The sequence below is a fragment of the Herpailurus yagouaroundi genome, unplaced genomic scaffold, assembly GCF_014898765.1.
Source record: "Herpailurus yagouaroundi ecotype Mexico unplaced genomic scaffold, PumYag 139, whole genome shotgun sequence".
Lineage (NCBI taxonomy): Eukaryota > Metazoa > Chordata > Mammalia > Carnivora > Felidae > Herpailurus > Herpailurus yagouaroundi.
The window spans coordinates 43847408-43865553 of NW_024412394.1; the positions used below are offsets into that span (position 1 = coordinate 43847408).

At 35.6% G+C, this 18146-nt stretch overlaps 1 protein-coding gene across 14 annotated transcripts in view; it reads right to left on the minus strand.

Moving 5' to 3' along the window:
* The window catches only part of SNAP91 (synaptosome associated protein 91), a 153789-nt gene that overhangs the window by 65229 nt on the left and 70414 nt on the right, over nt 1-18146 (minus strand). For 9 of the 14 annotated variants that reach the window (XM_040474069.1, XM_040474071.1, XM_040474070.1 and 6 more), the window contains exons 10-14: nt 12591-12661; nt 10494-10499; nt 7631-7658; nt 3657-3766; nt 1431-1549 (exon numbers count right to left, since the gene is read on the minus strand). In XM_040474069.1, the coding sequence (XP_040330003.1) occupies nt 1431-1549; nt 3657-3766; nt 7631-7658; nt 10494-10499; nt 12591-12661 (334 nt within the window). The remainder of the gene's footprint in view (nt 1-1430; nt 1550-3656; nt 3767-7630; nt 7659-10493; nt 10500-12590; nt 12662-18146) is intronic. The other 5 variants (XM_040474074.1, XM_040474073.1, XM_040474067.1 and 2 more) reach the window with 1 other exon arrangement.

An 18146-nucleotide genomic window follows, 5' to 3' on the forward strand; every position in this document is an offset into this window, starting at 1 on the left:
GGCCTGCCTCTAGGGGCACAGACAGGTGTGTCTCTTGCTGGATTCCTGTGCAGGCAGGACTGCACCCAGACCATGACTGAGAGAGTCTGGAGCTGGGTCACAGGCCATTTCAGAATCGACAGCTGAGACCAAGGTCAGCAGACATGTTACCCGAGGCAAGGGCAAGCATGGCTCCTCCTAGGTCCCTTTGCTGATGTTGCTGATGGCAGGACCAATGCCAAACAGGACTATAAATGTGTCCACAGAGGCATGGTGGTGTTTCCAGGTCTGTAGCCAGGAGGAAGGGTGGTGAGCCCCCTATGTGGGCGTAGGCCTGCCTTCTTAAAACAACCTCCTTTGGTATTAGGCTCCAGTGGGGTTTTGCAACCTCCTACCTGGATCCCGAAGCTCCCACAAAGGCACTTTGTTCATGGATGGTTGCCAAATTACTTTTTCTGTGTGTGGGGAGCTATGATGGGGCACCTCCTGTTACACTACATTACTTATGTTATTCCCTCTGTGTTGTTCCTATAGTTGTACGAATCACTTTTAAACTTAAAAAAATTATTTTGATAGTTTGGTGCAATAGTGCAAGGTATTCAAAACCAACTCTGTGCAGCACTAAGAATTATGCAGTAATTAACTTATTTTTCATTATTATTTAATTTGCTTTTTAATCAAATACTTATAGAAGTTTAATTTTTCTACAATCCATGAATAAAATGGGAATCAAGCACTTAGGTGAAATTCTTCTCAGTTAGTTTAGCATGGATCTTTTCTGGCACAGACAAGAATCTATCCCAGATTTCAACTGGCTGAAGTTAAATCCACTATGAATTAAAACCAATGTGGGTATAAAAGTAATCCAGGAAGGAGTTTACACCTGAACAAATTAAATTACAAGTGCTGTTCATGGGAACACCCAATTCTGTAATGCCTGAATTTTTAGAAAACAATTATTAAAAATAATTAGAATTTTTTTTTATTTTTAAAGTTTATTTACTTATTTGTGAGAGTGTGAGCAGGGGAGGGGAAGATAGAAAGTGAGAGAGAGCATCCTAAGCAGGTTCTACAGTGTCAGTGCAGAGCCCAATATGGGGCTCAAACCCACAAACCATGAGATCATGACCTGAGCCGAAACCAAGAGTCAGATGCTTAACTGACTGAGCCAGCAGGTGCCCCCCAAAATAATCAGAGGTTTAGAATAGCAAAGAAAAATACTGCCTTTTTCCAACTCTTAAAATAAAAACCATATGACTACCTGAACATTTTAACTGTACTATAGGTACTTTTTCTGTCTCTCTCAATATATACTTAAATCGATAGATGCCATTCTTGGCATTTTCTAAGTTCCTGGCAACATTTTGGGTAACTAAAGGTAAGTATAACAATAACTGCCTGAGTAAAAACAACTAAACAGAAAGACGACACGGCTGTCTGCTTTCACTCACCTCCCCACGCAGTGGCTCCTCCGGAAGGTGGTGCTGGTGCTGGTGCCGTGGCTGCTGCTGCCCCTCCGGAAGAAAAGTCTGGCTGGAGGTCCAGAAGATCACTAGATGGTTTAGAAGTGCTGAAAGGAGAATGCAACTTGAACATCAGATTTTAAAATTTTATAATGTGAAGATGCTTTTAAATAAAGACTGATGCAGAAACCATGAAAGATTTTGGATATTTTAAATCCAGTAAGAGAATAGTATTTTGGAAAGTACAGCACATGTTCTTCAATACCAAGCCTTGGTAAACTAGTTTGAAAAGGACCAGAAGCTGAAGTTTTTAGGTTTGTGAGCTAGATGGTCTATCACTATGCCATTCTGACAGTGTAGCATGAAATAAGACACAAACAATACATAAACAAATAAATGTGCCTTTGTTCCAATAAAACTTTATTTATAAAAACAGCGGGCTAGATTTCACCCACAGGACATAGTTTGCCAATTCTTGTTTTATATGCAATAACACAGGTAAACCAAACCTCAGCCAATGGGTCACTCAACAAATCATAAAGCAGAAATTAAAGGAGAAAACCTAAATGCCTCAAATTAAGGGGGAATTTTATTAAATACGTTAATGTCCATGGGGTAGCATGTGAAGTGCTGGTTATGAGTGTGATAAAAGGAAGTGTACTCCAAATATTAAAGGTATTAGAGTAAGAATCATGAATCATTTTTCCTTTTCTCTATTTTCTAAATTGTTTTATATGGAAAAAAATTTTGTCTTAAGAATTTAGAAAGCAAAGAATATTAAAATGAATGATTACTAACAATAAAATAAATTAAATGAAATAAAGTAAAATAAAAATAATACCTTTTTCTAAGTTAAACTACAACACATCAAGTTTGCCTATAAGAAGCCTCATCTAAAATTTACTTCTGTATTTTTTATTCTCATTCGGTTGGCACTGTGCTTTACAAAGCTCCTCCATCTGTAGAAGTTACAAGGAGGAGCTAGAGCTTTGCTATTCAAAGTGTGGTCTTTAAGCCAGTAATGTCCTGAGACACTGTTAGAAGCATAAAGTCTTAGTCTCACCTCTTACCTGCTATGTCAGAATCTTCATTTTAACATGGTCCCAGGTGTTTCATTCGGGTTTGAAACCCACTGCTCTAGAGGTTACCAGACCAGGTACCAATCCACCAGGGTGCCAGATTCCCCACCCTTCCTCATAAATAGCAGTTCCCTCTTTATCTTTTTCACATACTAGATTTTCAAGTGATATTCTTTTGAAGACAGGATTTCTCGACATATTTTTTTTTTCTCAAAGCACATGAAATGTGCCTAATTTTGATATTCACTTCATAAATATAACTGGTCTAAGTGCCAGGATAGGGAAACATATTTATCATTAAGACCTGAATCAAAGCTTTTATAAGAAGCAATTTATCTTAGTACAGATGCAAAAAGGACTTGGTTTTACCAAGTCTGTGATTATAAAAAGCAGAACTAAGCAAGCAGGGGGTAACACACATAGTTAACATGGGAACCTTATGTGTGTTTATTGCTTAGTTCAAAATTCAGGTCTCCAAATATAGGGCATCCGTAATAAGTCACAGATACTATAAATCCTCTCAAGGCAGCAACCAAACAAAGGTGACCTAAAATTATGATTTGAGGAGGTCTCTTTGAGTTGGGGCTTCATTGTAAGCAGCCCTGAGATTTGTACACAGTGCACAGTCATCCCCATTTTTCTCACTACTGTTAGGACATTTAGGTGCTAATAAAAGCTGATTAGGAAGATCCTGATGGTCTCTTCCTACCACCAGTGTCTGAGTTCCTCATAAGTACCAGCTAACTGGCCCACACTTGCAAGGTTTTGTTTTGTTTTGTTTTGTTTTAAAGCACCTTAAGACACCCTTTAAATTTCACACAAGATGAGGCTAATTTCAGAAAGCATTTTCCGTATCATTTAAGTGTGTGTACCATTATTCTACCTCTTTTCCTAAATGTCTGAGCAAGAAGATGATTTCCACAGCTTAGGTCTCTCTGATGCTTTCAGAGTCTAGGCCTAGGGAACTGACTAAAATGTCAAAGGACTTATTTTGTGAACCTAAAAATAGCCCAAACTATCATGTTACTAGGACTAGATTTCATTTTGCGAAAACATGGCGGTTCAGCACACAAAAATAAAACAAAAACCTAATGAAAATATTAATAAACAGTTCACTACATGCTCATTAACTAACCTGACGGGGACAGCCGCAGATGCAGTTGCAAATAAATCAACTGGTGGGGATGTGTCGATCGTTTTAGCTGGTGTAGAATTGGGAGACGTAACGGTTGTGGCTGGAGAAGACTGAAAGTGAAGATGCACAACACACTCTAGTCAAATGAGAATCTAAAGGACACAGAGCAACAGGACTTCAACTCTGCAGACCTATGACATTCACGGCAATTTTTGGGTAATGCCCTGTGGGAGGGAAAAACTCAAGAAAATTTGAAACTGAGAATTATAATAAGCAATCAATATTGGACAAAACAGGTTTCAAATTTTAAAAGTTAAATGTAGTTTATATAAAATTATGTTGAAAATATTTGGCTTAATATTGCAATGACTTCTAGTCATGTATTTAAAATCAAGGTTAAATGATATTTCCTAAACATAAAATTAGCAGGAAAGATCTCACTAGCTGCTAAAAGTGAAAAAAAATTATCAATTGTAATAATTGCTATAAAACCAAGCCCATTCTTTTTCCTTCACATCTTAATCAGACTTCATGTAAAATCTTCTCAGATGCCTTTAAATTCTAGAAATCTAGCTTTCAAAATAATTCACAGATGGCAAAGAACAATTCATAAACAAGATTCAAGCCACTGACAGCTTAAGGGTGTCTTGATTATATCCAGTCCCTAATGTGACAAAGATAAAACTAAAAAAGTAAAATACAATCTAACACTTACTGTCCTGGACTGGTTTATTTATTATTTTTAAAAATGTTTACTTATTTATTTGTTTAAAAAAATGTTTTTTAATGTTTATTTTTGAGACAGAGGAAGACAGAGCATGAGTGGGGGAGGGGCAGAGAGAGAGAGGGAGACACAGAATCTGAAACAGGCTCCAGTCTCTGAGCTGTCAGCACAGAGCCTGATGTGGGGCTAGAACCCACGAACCATGAGATCGTGACCTGAGCTGAAGTCAGATGCTTAACTGACTGAGCCACCCAGGCACTCCTAAAAATATTTATTTTTGAGAGAGAGGGAGAGTGTGCATTTGCAAGTGGGGGAGGGGCAGAGAGAGGAGAGAAAGAATCCCAAGTAGGCTCCATGCTCACTGTGGAGCCCGACAGAGGGCTCCATCTCACAACGGTTAGATTGGGACCTGAGCCAAAATCCAGAGTCAGATGTTCAACCTACTGAACCACCCAGGCACCCTGCACTGGACTTATTTTTTTATTAAATATTTTTTATTTATTTTTGAGAGGGAGGGAGGAAGAGAGAGAGAGAAAACAAGCAGGGGAGGGGCAAAGAGAGAGGGAGAGACAGAATCTAAGGCAGGCTCCAGGCTCTGAGCTGTCAGCACAGAGCCTGATGCAGGGCTCGAACTCATGAATGGTGAGATCATGACCTGAACCGAAGTCAGACACTCAACTGACTGAGCCACCCAGGTGCCCTGGACTGATTTTTTTAAAAATGTTTTTTAATGTTTATTTATTGTTCAGAGAGAGAGAGAGAGACAGACAGACAGACAGAGTGTGAGCAGGGGACGGGCACAGACAGATGGAGACACAGAATCTGAAGCAGGCTCCAGGCTCTGAGCTGTCAGCACAGAGCCTGATGCCGGGCTCGAACCCACAAACTGTGAGATCATGATCCGAGCCAAGGTCGGACACTCAACTGACTGAGCCACCCAGGTGCCCCTCCCTGGACTGATTTTTAAAGAGTTAATAGTCAGTTAATATTAAAAATAAAAAATTTTGTTGAGAATTTTGTTAATTCCATTTCTCTTTATTTGCTATATTTAATTCTCCATGTATCTACAAGGGAAATATTAATAGAAGATCTCAAACCAGCCCACCAATACTTACTTCTATAAGTGGAAATGTTATATAATAGCAAGTAAGACACATGAAGACTAAGACCAACCAAGGGCTATCAGATAATGCTGTAAATGGATATCTAATTTCAAATAGACCAAATTTAAACAAAGCTTTAGGGGCAGTGGGGGCAGGGTGCTCAGTCAGTTGAGTGTCTGACTTCAACTCAGGTCACAGTCTCATTGTTTGTGGGTTTGAACCCCATGTCGGGCTTGCTGCTGTCAGCACAGAACCCACTTCAGATCATCTGCCCCCCTCTCTCTCTGCTCCTCTCTAGCTTGCATGCTCTGTCTCTCAAAAATAAACATTAAAAAAAATTTTTTTAAAGAAAGCTTTAATAAGAATAAATTTTTAGAAAAAGGACTGAAGAGATAATGTTTAGGGGTTTTAGATTTAAACAGTATTTGTCTGATCCTATCTGTCCATGAATCAAGAAGTCACAATTAAATAGCTACACAAGTGCTAAGCATTCAGTAGTCAAGAAAGACAAACACACGAGTATGGATATTGTTGCTCAGAAAGGTTAACTCAAGCCTTTATCTGCACCAAAAATTAAAAGTTTTCAAATGGAACATGAAATATTATCAAGGGAATATAAAGGAATAACAAAATTTAATTTGTAGGTCATCCATTGTGGATACTGACAACTCCTCTAAAAGAAATTAGTGTTTTTTAAACCAATACATGCAAATAAGTTTGGAAAGTGATGTTTATGAAAATACCACTGAGAACTTAATGATGACAATGACTCTACCAACATAAATGCAGAAGTGAAGGTCTTCAAAGACCCATTAAAAACTGCCTTGTAACTATAAGCTCTGAAGGGATGAGAGAGCTATGGAAACAGAACCAGAATAATCCTGTTATTACAAAAAGAAAGTACCAATTAAATTTCATTTGGCCAAAATGTGGAGACATCATCCCAAATGATGCCATAATTTTTACCACACTCTACTCTGCAGTCATACGTTGTGACTTTTCACATAGACATAATGATTTTAAACCTGGTTGTATAACACAATCACCAGGGATCTTTTTGTTTGAGCTGCTTGAGGGAATCTTAGGCAGCCAGCCCGGTACTGACACAGTACAGGGTGTATGGGAACTACCACTGTAGTCATAATGATATCCTTCATGTCTGTAATAACAGCAATCACATAATGGAAATCTGTCATAGATGAAAGAGTACATTTATTACATTTTTTTCCTGAAAAGTACAATGGTAGCTGTGAACTACTGACCTAGGGGAAAAAAATACTATTGTCATTGATAATCCCAATTGTGTCCTCCAATATACCAAAAAAGAGGGAGGTGAAAGAATTATTAAAATTATTATAGTAGACTGCCTAAAAAGCATGCTTGCAGAAAGACACCCAACTACAATTGACTTTTTAAACCAAACACGTATAAAATCATGTGCTTTATTTATCTCACAGGGCTGTGATTCAGAGCATGCATGTGCTTTGTAACTAGTAAAATGTTACATTTATTTTCAGTTGAAATATAGAAGTATGAAAATTTATCCTACTTAAAAAAAAAAACCTAGTCCTAATAGAGGACCCATGAGGACAGGTACCTGTTTGACTTTCTCCTTTCACTTCTTTCAGTATGTATATATTCAAAACTGGAATTTCTGGATCATGGTGATTTTATTTTTTGGTTTTTGATGAAAGGAACATGTACATACAACAGCCAAAAAATGGAGGCAACCCAAGTGACCGCTGACGGATGGATGAAGAAAATGTGGTATACACATAGAGCGGAATGTTACTCAGACTTAAAATGGAAGGAAATTCTGACATATGCTACAGCATAAATAAATTCCCCAAGATATTATGCTAAGGAAAATAAGTCAGTCAAAAAAGGTGAGACACTGGATAAGTCCACTTATTTGAGGTACCTAGAGTAGTTAAATTCAAAGAGACAGAAAGTAGAATGGGGGTTGCCTGGGGCTGAGGAGAAGGATGTAGAATTAGTGTTGAAAGTGTAGAGTTTCAGTTTGGATGAAAAAAGTTCTGGAAACGGGATGACAGCGACAGTTGCACAACAAAGTGAATGTTAATAGCAGTGAACTGTACACTCAAAACTTGCTAAAATGGTCAAAACAAAAGAAAGAGCAAACTTACCTTACTTAATGGAGAGGGAGCACCAGATCTAAAAGGCAACCAAAAAAAACCCTGAATATACGTGAATAAATTTGTAGAAGCAATTAAGTTTGGTAACGCTTGGTCAAGTACTAACTCGTTTATATGCAGATGTTTTAGTAATGGACAAACTATTTTTTAAAAAATAATTTTTCTTTCATTCAATTATGACATCCTCTTTCAATATTTTCCATCTACTCAATTTCTAGTACTAGAGATTCTTAAACTTAAGTTTTTTTGTGTGTATCTCTAGCAACTTGAGTTGATCATTATTGCCTGTGTCCATCAAAAATAAAACTGGAATTTTAAAAATGTTGACAAGACTTGGGGAATATAGTGCTTTACAGAATTAAAAAAAAAAACCCTCTGGTGTACTATTTTAAAAAGTTAGAAAACTCATTGAGGTACACTGTGATTCATTTAATCACAATTGTGATGCATAAAAGTAACACTAGACTTTAAAAAATCCCTATGAGCCCTGTGTCTGAAATGTGTCTCAACTTCCACATGGTATACTCCTGAAGTTTGTTTTGTTCACAGCTCTAGTGAAAACTATCTATGGAAAGTATTCCCATTATTGTGTTCAAAGTGGTGGGAGCTTGAAAAAGTACAGTAACCTCAATGCTTGTTTCTAAAGGAGAAAATCAGAAAGCAGTAAAAAAAATTTTTAGTGAGATTACTGCTAGCACTATTATACATGATCTCTATCAAAGTGCTTCAGAAACAGCTGCCTCAACAGTTTACTGTTTACCAACCCAAGTTGGTGGAAAATAAATTAATAATAAAACAAAGTGAAGAAAAAATATATTTCAATAGGAAGCCTAGTGTCAGAGTCGTTCAGGATGGCAGGGTGGCTTTCTATTCATCTACAGAGGAAATATCACAAGTAGCACTAGCAACACAAAATTAGCAGAGATTTAATAACTGAAATTTTGTACAGTATCATGAACTTTGTTTTATTGAATGCAGCAAATGTATTATTATATGTCACATTAATAACTTTGATATTCAACTTTATTTGCAAATACCTGCTATTTAAAGATTATCATGCTCAAACCTAAGTACAAATACCATAAGTAGCAAAAGAATCAGTTTGCCAAGCTCCTCCATGAGCACCATTACTAAATGACACTTCTAGTTACCCCATGGATTAAGCAAATAAATAAAAGCTCCTGTCTCTGTCCAGCCATCACCCCACTTACCACACTGTACCTTATTTGTCTGTTTAGTTATCTGTCTTTTCCACTAGATGCTAAATTCTCTGAAGGAAGGGAATCCATCTCATTGCTTTATATCCCCAGCACTTTACACAACACCTGGCCCTTTGCAGGCAGTGGTATTTCTCTATCATTTGAATTTTAAAATAAGAATACATTCATGTACTCCTTTAAAAAAATTAACTAAGAGTCTTAAAATTATTTTGTGTGAAACTAAACTGTCGGGAAATGTGACGTCTCTTTGTATGTACCATACTTAGCCTTTGCCATGATTTCATACAAGAGGTCAGAAACAGAGGTGTGCTCCCATTGGGCCATAGCTTTAAAAAGCATCATTAATTACTGATTAAAGTCCCAGGGCTTCAAGGCTCAGTGAAGCAAATAACTTGCCCAAGCCTCACCATTCCTTAATGGTGGATTTAAGACTCCAGTCCAAGTCTGTCTGATGCCCCAGCCTGCCCTCGTTTCCCATTCCAGCCTGTCTTGACAAAAGCACATGTGAGCCCGGCACGTGTGTTCCTCTCACACAACATACAAACTGCTTCCTTTCACCGGTTTCTTGATTGACTTAACACCCTACCATTGGTCATTTGTCCTTTATAAAAGAAAATGCTACAATCTTTTATTTAATGACATTTGCTAAAAGCCAATATTCATTTTAATAATTTTAATGAGAGAAATCTAGTACATAGTGAACTGTGTTGGGAAGAAAAAAGCACGATTATAACTTTAGAAGACAATGAATGACCCATATAGTCCTTTCCTAAATTCTGTGAAATGCTACAGACAAATCCATGGGTTTTTATGACGAACACAGAAAATGCTAAGGTTTACTTCCAAGATGTTAATAGTCAGCCATCAAATGAGGACATTTTGTTATGTTTTATTCACAATAATAATCTCTGTATAATTTTGGTTACAGATGGTAGACAGAGACAAAAAAAAACAGATGTGAAAAACCTATCTACGTCTTCTAAACAATTTTAATTACAACAGACTTCTTCTCAGGTTTCCTGTACCCTCAACACTTAGTAAACCCACATATAAAATAAAATCAATTTCTCTTTTGTTCTATGGAATCACAGAAACATAAAATATGCAAATATATCACACAGTACTATATAAGACTTCAAAAATAAGTATCAGTGGATAAAAGCCATTAAATATAAAGAGCATACGTATTTTTATGGTAGACCTTTAAAAATGTGGCATTGTATGCATTTCCTTGACTCAGAGATTAGAATAATTTTATACTGCTATTGAAAGACAAACAACTTTAATTTTCTCTATAATACTGTCTTTTGGCATTCCTGCCATATGCCATGGGAAAATCTTTTGTTTACTAATCAAATAAAAAAAAAAAAAACCTTTATTTCCAAAATCTAAGACTAATACACCTAAGAGAGACTGGTAATCTTGATCTGAGAAGACCAAAATAAAGCAAAACCATTTATGCCAGTCACCTTGGGAGACAAGTAAAAAAGTATGATGAAAAAACACAGATGTGTAAAATTGACAGAAATCAGTTTTAAATAAATGTTCTAAATACCAAATGTGGAGTCTTAAGAGTGCTTTTTGCATTCTCAGTAATAACCAAATGCAAAAAAGCCACTCAATGTAGTACTCACCCTTCACTTAAGTTCCCAGGTAAGCACAAACATACAAAGAAGAAAACAGTTAACTACTATAGTTCATTTATTTTAAAAATAGGGAATAAGCAAAAGACAAGTTCATATTCAGTCTCTCAGCCAATTCAGAAAAGAAATATGACAAGCATAAAATGATTTTTAAAGGAGAGAGAAACATTACGCTCAGCCAAAGGTAATTCAAAACAGAAGATCACTGAAATTCTATTTCCCTGCTCTTAGAAATGTGACTATGTGTACATAACTAAGTTTTCCAAAAATAGTTTGCAGCAGCCACAAGGGGGCGAATTTAGACTTGAAGTTGGGGCTAATAAAATTCACCCTATAGGCTGCTTTTCTGTTGACTGCAGCATTGGCAGATTTAACAAGGGGAAAGTGTGGTTCTGTGCAGGGTTTGGGGGACCCTGAGGAGGGTAAGAGTACAGACCAGCTGACTTTTCACCAATACGTATCAGGCATTGCCCAAGGGAGAGGCTTTAAGTCCGGGGGATGTGCATATTTCCTTAGTTGGAGGTCCTTCTATCAAAGGAGCAGGACATTTCTTAGGCTTCATGCCTCCTTTTGCTCGAATCCTATACAACTCCTTTGGCTTCTTAGATACTCTAATACGGGTGGCCCCAGCAATAACTGGAAGTGGTCATCTAACATACTCCCATGTCACTTAACGTACTCTCATGTCTTTTAGTTGACATCAATTTATCCACAAAATTCTGATCATCCATGGCCACGATGAAGCAGGGCAGACCTTGTACTGTGGTGATAACCTTGACAGAGCCCCTGAGAAGTCCTGCCATGCATCACACCCAACAGCTCTACCATAACTGCCTGAGAGATTCCTACACTACTGTTTATCATTGAAAATTTAAAATATGCAACAATCTTTATACTAACTTGGAAAGGATGATAGAAATGACACTTAGCTAATGAAACAACAAGCAAAAAGTAACACTGAGACATGAATCTAGATTCTGGGCAAATGCCGAGAGAGAAGAAAGCAGAAAGAGGTTGCATTTTGATAACTATATCATAGGCAAAATCCATCATCAGCATACAGCCCTGCAATGATCACTTCATAGGTCATCTCTGTTAACTTCTGCTGTCAATCGAAATGAAATAAACAAAAAGCTGGGACCAACAAAGACAGATTTCAAGCTGACTCTGTAGAGAGAATAGTTGGAGATAATGAAGTATAAAACAGTCCCTGAACTTTAGATTCAGAAAATCTATTTAAACCACATATGTGGGAATAAAATGGCCACAACACAGAGTAGTGCATGATTAAGGAAGGCTTAATGAGGTAGCCTTCCCAGGATGGGTAAGATTTACACACATGGAGACAAGGAAGGTCGGTATCCAAGACTAGCAGAACTGTAATTTGAGCAAGGCACAAAGACTGAAAAGCACAGGGTCTTGTGAATAGACCAGTTTGATACTTGCTAGAGAGAAGAAAAAAAAAATGGAACTTGGACATTTTTGCACGCAATGAGTAAAAATAGTGAAAAATGTATGTGCCCAAACACAAAGATAATGAAAATCCACTAAAGTTGGATTTATTGCTGATTGCTATTCTTTGTATGAAAAAGATGTCTGAGCAAAATGTCAGCAGTATGCCATGCTGAATGGTTCAAGTAAGGAGAGTCTAAAATGCAGAAAACTATACTTGAGGGCTTTGCTTTCTTTCACAACAGGGTTGGCAGTGTAAAAGAATGTTCAAGGCTACCTGTGAAACTGCTTTACTCATATGCCCAATAACAACAGCCTCAATTTTTAAACATGAGCAACTCTTTATCGGTATATTGTGAATCCCCTCTAAGGGCAGGTATATATGTCAGCAAGTTCAGGCAACCTATGTACAACCTACTAATTTGCTGCATGAGCCCGCAGAAAGAGTGCCTATATATGGGGTCACATTGCCACAAGTTAATGGGATGAATGGGGTTTTTGAGGTAACCTAGAAGAATTACAATAAAGCATACTCTAAATCTGTAGTAGTATACATGGTACCATGATATATCTCATTCTTATAAAGAACGACTGTAGCATTTTTAATCTTATTTAGAATATACAACTAATGCGTACTTGTTTCCGGGTTTCTTTCCTTCTAATGTATTTAGATGCTGTTCAAGGGTCTCCATAAGACTGCTGGGAGCCTACAATAAGAAAGTAAAAATAAATGTCTGCATTGCTTTCTTTCAAAGTAAATACACTGGAACATCACTGTAACTTTGTATGGTGGAGTTCTGTGGGTGGACCCCAATACATATGTGAGATGATTTCATTCCAAGTCTTTTGGTACTTAAATATTTAAATTCCATGGAATCTCAGACAGGCCATCGTACATATACTTACTCCCACTGCATAACAAATAGCACTACAGCATGGTTTCAGTGTAGAGATTACATTGGATAGACTTTTCTATGATACTATTTATATGCAGTAAACTCAAATCAAATTAACCATATATTTCCATAAGACCACATGAAAAAAGAATAGGTATGTGTATCTAAGTAAGAAATATAAGTGCCCAAACACAAACTTACAGAGGTTTGAAAATACAGTAAACTCTCACTTATCTCTGTTTGACTGACAGGAAAAATTGCTACTATATTAAGTAAAAGGGGGGGGCGGTAAGTGATAGTTATGGAGAAAAGAATACAACTTTAATAGTCAACAACAATTAAGATTTTCTTATTACTGAGCTACTTAATTTATATACATAATAAATACTTTAGCAAATATGATAATGTTAAGCTACTGTGTATTGCCAAATTTAATCTATTTAACTCTTTTATTAAAAGGTACCTGAACTGTTTTTATAATAACATTTTAGGCAATACAAAGTGATGGCATTTACTGTATATTAGAAAGAGAAATATGATGTTCATACATATATTCCACTCCATCTATTCCTCAAACATTAGAAATTAAATGTCATCTTTAAATAATTTTAACCTAAATTAGACCTTAACAGCAGCATAAGCATTCAAAGAACAGCATTCCACGAATGAAATATGTAACTACATTTATAGATACATTAAATTCTAACAGCCTTCAAATTAATATGAAATTGATTTTGAAGACTTTTAATATGCTAACTGCTAAAACAGCTCACAGAATTCAAGGAAATTCAAACAACTGTACATTTTACATTGTACCTATAATGACAAAGTAAAATTCTTACTAAAGTTTTTTAATTTTAAAGGTTCTAGATATCTAATACCATTTTCACTTCACCAATAGATTCATGAGCCATCTTAACAATTATGTGGTTATTATATATGTAATTATATGATTATTATATAATATAAATTACTAAATGAGCCAAACATGTAAATTTATAAATATAAGTTACTAAGTGAACAAAAATATTAACTTCATCAAAGTGATGGAGGTAGGGTAGAAAGAGTCAGACCTGTGACCATTATCTAAAACATTATGGACTCTAGAATAGAAAGAGTAATGATTATAGGGGATGTAATAAATTTAGAAAATTATAAAAATTATGATTTAAAAATATAACTTAGGTGACAGTAGACTTACTCAACAAATTCCAACAAATTGCAAATAAGAGTATATCTCTAAGTTTAAAAAAGGTAAAAATTTAAGATGTAAGGAAAATTTTGCTCTATAGAACAAACAGTATACTATAAAGACATGTTCATTTAATAAAGAGAATATGCATTGCCTTATTAAAAGGAAAAAAAATAGAGCCTCACAATTTTTAGGCAAATTAACACCCAATAACTTCAACATTATCATGCTAATTTTCATAATACTTATTATTATAATTGCCATAACAATGGAACCTAGGAAGCCTGGGAATAGAACTTCAAAATTTTCATATTTCTATTTTTTTTCACTGGGATTGTAGTAAGGAAAAAAAATACATCAAGCCACAGAACCTCTCCCTGGTTATAAGACATAGGTCTTCTAAATGATAAATGCAAAGTAAAGAAAATGTGATTCTAAAACGGTTTAAAAAGACAAGTGCTACTTACAGTCACAAAACAGAACAATATGGGATAACAAAGAAAGAGGTGGTGTTTTCACCTATAAACTTCCTTAGTTTCTTAAAAACAAACAAACCAAAACACCAGAGGACAGTTTGCAATTCCATTCTTTTTGCAAGGTTTTTTCATAATTTAAGGATGAAAAGTTTAAAATAAAGTACCAGTCACAAAAATCATAATAGTTAAACAATTTTTTACTAAGAGCAGACTACAAAACTGACTTTTGTCTTTAAGGGGAGTTATTTTGTAATGAATTGCAGATACAATTAAATTTGGAGCATTTTATCTTACAGGTTTAAAAATGCTTAATCATTTATAGTTCTTATAAGGACATGTGAAGTGTAATAGAAATAAATTCCTCAAGTGTTTTTGGAGGAAAAAACAATTTTGATAGCAATATTCACAAATGTAGCAGTATCAGCTGCCTTAACTCTATCTATGGCATGGAGTAGAACTTGGCATATAGTAGACAAATAAACAAAAACGGTCTCAAATTTCCAAGGAACAAAACTTTGAGAATACCTCTGCTGTTTGAAAAGGAACTTAAAATAACAAACTACAATTAGCAGTTATCTTTAGTTCCTTATTTTTAAAAATGCTGAAGTCAACGGGCCAATCAGGTGGAAAACACCAACCCAAAGACCAGAGTCAGCCTGTGAAAGCTAACAGGTAATAGCAATGTATCACAGTTATCCATTCATCAGTGGGACAGTTGTGTGTGTGTGTGTTTTTTTTAACTTTTCTTTACCAGCAGTTTTCAGATCAACCAGAATTCCTAATAAGAAAACCTAAGATGTTTTTCATAAACGGAGGTATTTTAAATTTGGAATGCACATACACATATACACACCCCAAACAGGAAATGATATTTTGAAAATCCTTTTCTTGAAACAAATTTAAATCCGACTTGTGAGCCCAGGATCAAAAAGGAAGCATTCATCTACAATTCAGATACTTTAGATTCTAATGCATCATTAAAACCAAACAGGAAAAAAAGCAACCAAAAGATCCTTCAAATTTTTCATCATTAGATCTCAGAAACCATTTGAAAGTGTTAAGAAGCAGTTCTGATACTGTATTATTCTTTTTCTCACCCAATATAGCACTTTTGAAGGTTTTGTTAAAAAAGTTCATTGATGTTCATAAATCATTTAAATGCAGTTCTGATATTATATGCAAAATTATTTAAAGAGGGCTGCAGATGACCACACTGGTATTTATTGTGCATTTTCCAACCAAAATGATGTCCATTGAATTCCTCTGCTCCACCTTGCTGTAAGAATTCTCATCTTTCCAGTTACAAGCAGCCTATTCTTACTCCCAGTCAGTAGGTAGCCTTCTGATCTCCAGCTCCTCCTTAGCCCTCTTCCATGTTGGGTATTTTGGTTCACTGCCACAGCTAGATTCAGTGGCTGTAATGGCCACACAGGAGCTGGCAGAGAGAACCTAATCTCAAAGGTGTTAAACTGAGTCCACACAACCTGGTATCTGTGACCCACTTCCAGATTAACCATGGTCTAACACTGTCTAAAGGACTAACCCTAGAATAGTTCACATTCCAGCTCTGCCTGACCATATCATCATAGTGGGTCTAAACTGCCAGATCAGTTAGAAGCCTCCAGTAGACCTATGGAAGGGGTTCTAAATAAGAATTAGGAAGTATATTTAGCTCTGTCACAATCCTAACAGAAATCACAATTAGGTTACTTACTAAGAAATTTCAGAAGCACTCAATACTCTTGTATTGAGATTTAAGTATATGCTGGAGAAATTAACTAGGGAATGCTTAAGTGTGTGTGAAGAAGTAATTTAAGAATAAATGTTAACATGGAAGTTTATGTGGCTCTTAAGGACACTAAAATAGCAGAGGAAAGAATGATACCAGATTCTAATGAATCTCTACCACAGAATACCCAGGGCACAACTATACCTTCTTTAAGGACTGGATATCTGTTCTCCAAATTAGAGTAACACAATGTACAACGTTAAACAATATGTCTCTGGACTTTTTGAGAAGAGATTATGTAAGTGATAATGAATACTATAGTAACATTAAAAATTGGGGCGCCTGGGTGGCGCAGTCGGTTAAGCATCCGACTTCAGCCAGGTCACGATCTCGTGGTCCGTGAGTTCGAGCCCCGCGTCAGGCTCTGGGCTGATGGCTCAGAGCCTGGAGCCTGTTTCCGATTCTGTGTCTCCCTCTCTCTCTGCCCCTCCCCCGTTCATGCTCTGTCTCTCTCTGTCCCAAAAATAAATAAACGTTGAAAAAAAAATTAAAAAAAAAAATAAATAAAAATTAAACCCAAGTATGTGAATCCTTCTTTCAATGATACCTACAATTTTCTAATTTTAAAAACAAAAAGGTATTTAAGCATTCTTTTAAACTTTGTCTCTTTCAAACACTGTACGAACTGAGACAAATGAGGGTCTATTTTCTTAACTGAGAGCCTCCCTGATATGATAGTTTTACTTTTATTCCACAGTGAGAGCGGTCTATACAGTTTAAATAAAGGTGATTTACTATCTCTAAAAGCTATTCATTGAGCAAAACATTTTAATATCTACCTTTTTTATGGTTAATATGTATTATTCATCTGGGCTATTTTACTAAACTACAATGTAAATGTTTGTTATCATTAAATAATTTAAAATGAAAGCATACTGATTGTCTTCACTTTTTATTACAGCGTTATTAAATTCATGCGTCCATATCTAATAAAAAATTTTTAATGGTACTTTACATACTTAATACCTAAACCATATCCAAAATGATACTAATATCTTATTCAGGTACATATCTGATCAAAGAACACTATCTTCTCATAATAGCAAAAATATATTAATATTCTGTCTACTAGAAGCAGTGATCTCCCAACTTTTAAGGCAAAAAATACAATGCCATCATGTTTGAATTGTTCTCAGAATTTTACTTATGAAAGATTATTGGTATTTAGTTGGTATTTTAATAACATAAATACAGAGGCTATTACTTTGGGGTTCTCTAATTTTTAATAAAAATTTAAGGTTAATATTATTTTAAATCTAAAAACATTGCAAGGGATTATAGTCTGTTATATACATTTTGACATTATTAAAAACTGGGTATTTTTCATTATGAACATTTCCTTCTATTACAATTAGTTTTTATTTCCAAAGACAGGAAACTCATACATTCATTGCTGGTATGCAAGAAGCTCTATATTCTCTCTTATCATCTCACTGTCTCTAGTTAAAGGACACGTTTGGGATAGAATTTACCATAACAGAGTAAAGAGCTGATTAAATAAAAACAGTTCCTGCCAATTATGAGAAAAGTCACAAAGTAATTCTGCACACGTGAATGGTCTTGATTCTACATATTAGGAACCCTACAGTGTGCCCTCTTGACACATAAAAAGATTGATAAGATAGCAGCACTATTGCTTTTGCTTACTAGATGGTCCCTAGAAAAATCACTTATCTACCACTAGCACTTTTTTTTTTAAAGGTTCTTTTACAAAATTTCTTCCACTTCACAGGGGAGTCAAGAATCAGTGCATACCTGGGAAATGTTAAAAACTAGGAGAATAGCAGAAAAAACATTCCTAATGTTCTGACTACATGCCTACCAATAGTCACTGTTTAT